Here is a 5,409-nt window from a genome sequence, read left to right as displayed (position 1 = left end):
CAACACTGAGGGTTGCGATCTGTTGCCGGACACGGAAAAAGACAAAAAAGACAAAAAAAAACAAAAAAAAAGATAGAGATGATGCATTCCACCAGAGAAAGACTACGTTTTTGGGTGGAGTAGCACATGGCAGAGTAGATCTCAGAACCTATCAGAAAAGTTTTTAAGACTACAAAACGTTGTCCTTTTGTATCAGGTCATCTTGTCCCTTATTCTGACTGGAAGAAAAGATTATATTTTAATCATGTGGGTGTAAGATGGAATCAAATTAAGCACAATTATGTTAATTAAAAAATTTTTTCTTTTGTATGTTATACTGATTTTTATCCAGCATTTGTCCTATCCAATTTATTCCTATTTTTCTTAAATATGATTATATATGCAAAACCGTACGGAATATAATAAATCCAGCAGTGTTAAACTCTACTTTGTCTTAGAATGTTCTTTCAGTCTAGGAATGCAAAGATGGTTCAACATTTGAAAATCTACTTAGTAGTTAAATGAGAAAAATCCTAAGATCTCAGTAGATGCAAGACATTTTTTGAAATTCAGCATCCATTCCTGATTTTAAAATACATAGTAAGCGAGGAATAGATTTCCTTTAACACATGTTTATTAGAAACTCACGTTATCTATGTCCCTCTGTTTCCTCATCTCCGAAATGGGGATAATGGTACCTACTTTATGGAGTTGTGAAAATTAAAAGTTTCCCTATAGTAAGTGTGGAAATGACAGCTACTATTAATTATTTTTAACAACAGTGAAACATCACAGCAATTCCCACTAAAGTTAGAAATAAGATAAAGGTTTTTGTCTGTCACCAGTTATTTCATTCAGCATTCTATAATTCTTAGCCAGTTCAGTAAAATGAAAAATATATGAGGTAAAACATGTGGAAAAAAACTATAAAACTAATAAGAGTAAATGAGGATGGTAATAATCTTATCAGTACATGGTCATTTCTTTTTCTCTCCTATCTTAGTTTTGGTATCTTAAAAAGCAAAGTTTGGCATAAAATTATTCTAAAGTCTGGTATGCTAAGAGATGATTTTCTAATTTAGAGATATTTGGAGGATAATATTTAAATGTTTGGATTCTTCTCTAGGTATGTGAAGTATACACACTTCATAGGGAAACATTTTATCTTGCACAAGACTTTTTTGATAGATTTATGTTGACACAAAAGGATATAAATAAAAATATGCTTCAACTCATTGGAATTACCTCATTGTTCATTGCTTCCAAACTTGAGGTAAGTTCTCAGTTTATTCATAGATATATATTTATCCCAAACTTTTGTTTTTTAATCAACACATTGAATCTCAGAAAACGTTATTATTTTTCGTATTAACTCTTTAGGAAAAATGAGTGGTTTTGTGCCTCAGTACATTTTTTGAATGTTATGATGAGATTGGATAAATAAATTATCATAGTTCTCCTCTGTAGTGTCTGAGCCTATTAGTCTCTAGTTTATATTCCGGAATTAATATCTAGGTGAAATGTTCTATGGCTAACATTCTGCCTAACAAAATGTATCAGCATTGTCCTTATATACGTAATTATGTTCCTTGGATTCAATAGAATGGTCTTTGAAAACTAAACAGCCAATCAAATGAAAGAAGTGGTTTAGAATAATGGTCTATCCAGCCTAATACTTTTGTATCTGATGGTGCCATGATACAAGGCATCTCCTTTCCTGAGATTTTCTTTCACATAGTCTCAATCTACTTTTCTTAAACAATACATTATAGATATTATAAATACTTTCATCTAAAAGTTTTGAGGGTAGGATTGTGATATGTTAATTTTCTTAAATGTATTTTTTTTCTTCCAAATGTTTCTTTTGAGCTTTAAGAGCTATCTCCAAATTCTGCCAAATTTAGCACATAAGTTTGTGTTCAGTCTATCCTTACCTGAAATCATACTATTTCATATTTCTAGACTGAAAAACTGTTCTTTAGCCTGTTCTCCTGTGTGGCAGGCATCTCTTCTAATCCTTTGATCATTCTGGTTCTTTTGTGTACCAAGACAGACTGCTGTCAGCCAAACTGCACAAAATATTTCTTGATTAACCTTTATTTTGGTACTAGGGTAAATGAAATGTTTTTAGTTTCTAGACTTCATTTGTTGAGTGTCTTGTTTGGTCTGACCCACATACTAGGCAATCTTTAAATAAGTTTGAGTTTTTGTTTTTTGACTGAAATGACTGCAACATTCTAGTAGTTTAAAACTAAAATTCAAAGTCAATTCTATGAAAATGTCTTGATAATCAATATAGTTGCTACTTTAGATACCTAAATATGAAAAACATCTTAAACAAGGTTGTTTTGGCTATAGTAGAACTATTTTACTAAGATTTATACTTATTTTGTGAAGCTTTCCTTAAAACTGACGGCCACATGTGTGGTCTCATTTATAATTCTTTTACTCTCAGTCTCAATTGTGCTTAATAATATATTGTAATTTAAAGGAAATCTATGCTCCTAAACTCCAAGAGTTTGCTTATGTCACTGATGGTGCTTGCAGTGAAGAGGATATCTTAAGGATGGAACTCATTATATTAAAGGTAATAATAATTATGTCTTTATTTCTAGTTACAACTTAGTAGTTATGACTGAATCTCAAATACTACAATGAAAATAGTCAAAACTAAGGTTTTTAGTATTAGAATCCAGTTCTAAGAGGTTAAATGCATCAAAATATTGACAGTGGTTATGGGTGGGAGGAGAACTTACTTAATCTCTAAACTCTACTATGTAACGTAGTATATGTCCCTACATTCATTAACAGGCATTTTTTAATTTCATTAACAGGCTTTAAAATGGGAACTTTGTCCTGTAACAATCATCTCCTGGCTAAATCTCTTTCTCCAAGTTGATGCTCTTAAAGATGCTCCTAAAGTTCTTCTACCTCAGTATTCTCAGGAAACATTCATTCAAATAGCTCAGGTATTGACATTTTTATTAAGTGTATCTAATGTTACTGTTAATTACAAGTTTGTTTAGTGTATAATAGTCTTAAATAGGCTACACAACAAAATAATGGCACACTGAATTAATTCACTCCTTAATTGACTAGATGCATAAAATTCTGTCCCCAATATTTATACGTTGCTTAATAATTCTAGGAAACAAAGTCCTTAAACTTTTACAAGTATTTTCAGTCTTCAGGAGTCCAAAATAGATAGTTAAATATCTCTTTTTGATATAAAATGGGGAAAAGTATTTTTCAGGCAGTTGTCTTTAGACTTTGCAATGGTACAGAATTTTTCTGTGTGGTTCTTATTCTCTTTATATTTGAATACATAGGGTACCTATTTAAGTTACATATTAGAATTAAAATCATCTTGTTATGAGATTTTTTTTAAACTTAAGTTCAACTTAAACTTTCCTAGGCTAGCATATAGCAAATATTCTAACAAATATATTTGTTATTTGGCATTCTTATCAAAAAATGGGGTACTAATAACACCAAGGTCAAGGGTTCAGATCCCTGTATTGGCCAGCCACCAGAAAACCAAAACAATGACAAAATGAAAGGGGGGAGGCAGTGGCTAGAGAGGCATAGTCTAGATTAGATCATAATGGGTCTTTAAGAAGCCAGAACCTAGGCTGGCCCATTAATTCAGTTGGTTAGAGCACAGCCTTATAACACCAAGGTCATGGGTTCAGAGCTCTATACTAGTCCGTCACCACAAAAAGCAAAACCAAACAAACAAAGTCAGAAATCTATTCTATAGGCTGATTATTTAAACTATTGTGAGGTTTTAAATCAGGCAAGTTACGTTTTGAGAATAAGAAAGATAATTTAGACTGCAGTGAAGCAGAAAGACTAGAAGGAAACTGTTTATAAGCAGTGAGATTAGTTAAAAGGCAGTATAATCCAGACAGGAGTTAATACTCTGATTAGTTAAAGGAGGAAGGAGAATTCCATTCTTTCCTACTTCTCTTAATATCTTAGACTGCCGTATCTGCCATATACAAAAGTGAAAAAAATCTACATTCTTATTCAACATAGGATGTGAAAATGTTACACATGGAATCAAAGGCACAATGAGTATTAAGTCACTCAGGTAAAATTTGTGTTCTAAACCTAGTAAGCACATCATGAATACTAAAATTGGATAATCAATAAATACACTGGAATTGGTTCATTTTGCAAAACTTTCTCATAAAGGCTTATTATTCAGTCAGAATTCCCAACATCCCAGATTGTCATAGGCAGTTATACCCTTTTGACACAGGGTAAACCTTTGATAAACTGCTAAAATATGAAAGCAGTTTTTAGAGTTATATAATAGTAATATTTCACTTCTGATTCGTCTCCTATTACTGCCTTCTGGACCACGGGGGCAAGTATAATTTAAATTTTATTCCACTGGACAGACCTCAAACCTCTGAAATCTAGCCCTTTTACACTGTTCCACTGCTCCTGTTCAGCTCTCTTATTGCCTGGATTATACTGCCTCACTAATCTCACTGCTCATAAACATGTTCCCTTCTAGTCTGTCCACTTCACTGTAGTCTTTCTTAAAATGTAACTTTCCTGATTTAAAACCTTCCATTAGTTTAATCAGCCTATAGAATTAGTTTAATCTGACTTTTTAAAGTCCTTTTACGAGGGTACTTCAAGAAGTTCATGGAGATTCGTATTATCTTTTAATTCTATTTTTCCACCAACCTTTTGAAGTACTCTTGTATGATCTAATCTAGACCATGCCTCTCTCTAGCTGCCCCCACCACTTTTTGATAAGAAATAACTCCTTATTTCATATTTTTCACCTTAGGTTTTCTGAACTACTTGAGTTCCAAGAAATGTCCCTACACCTAGCACATTCTCTACCTCCCAATCTTCCTGGCTGCCTTTTCTTTGAAGATTCATTTAAGGCATCAGAAGCTGCTCTGTCTTCTCCAGTCTGGATTAGGTGCCCTTCCTGCTAGTGCATCAGACTGCATTGCGACAATGCTTTCCTTGTCTAGTTATTCCCTGCCCTATAATCCTAAGACTGGACTTCCTTCAGGGTGGTGGCTTATTTATTTTGGATCTCTAGAGTTTTAGCAATTCCTGGTATATGGTCCACATAATAAGTCCTCTAAAGTGTAGCTGACTAATGTTTAGTAGGGACATGTAGTCACGCATTCTCCTCCTTCTAAATTACTTGTACTTTTGTTTTTCCTTTGTTAGCTATTAGATCTGTGTACTCTAGCCATTGATTCATTAGAGTTCCAGTACAGAAAACTGGCTGCTGCTGCCATATGCCATTTTACCTCCATTGAAGTGGTGAAGAAAGCCTCAGGTAAGTCTATATTTTGTTGTCTTCTTACCTGTTCATAACTTGTACTGGGACTATAATCCATGAACTTTAACATCCAGCTAAATATGTATTTAAAACTTTAGCAGAAAAATTTA

The 5,409-nt window shown here is 33.1% G+C and overlaps 1 protein-coding gene across 1 annotated transcript in view; it reads left to right on the top strand.

The window, feature by feature from the left end:
* The window catches only part of CCNE2 (cyclin E2), an 11,538-nt gene that overhangs the window by 4,355 nt on the left and 1,774 nt on the right, over positions 1-5,409 (top strand). Inside the window, exons 6-8 of the mRNA XM_008587352.1 lie at positions 1,106-1,252; positions 2,471-2,566; positions 2,814-2,948. Of these exons, the coding sequence (XP_008585574.1) occupies positions 1,106-1,252; positions 2,471-2,566; positions 2,814-2,948 (378 nt within the window). The remainder of the gene's footprint in view (positions 1-1,105; positions 1,253-2,470; positions 2,567-2,813; positions 2,949-5,409) is intronic.

The sequence above is a fragment of the Galeopterus variegatus genome, unplaced genomic scaffold, assembly GCF_000696425.1.
Source record: "Galeopterus variegatus unplaced genomic scaffold, G_variegatus-3.0.2 Scaffold4346, whole genome shotgun sequence".
In the NCBI taxonomy this organism is placed as follows: Eukaryota; Metazoa; Chordata; class Mammalia; order Dermoptera; family Cynocephalidae; genus Galeopterus; species Galeopterus variegatus.
This window is presented reverse-complemented; position numbering and strand designations above follow the sequence as displayed.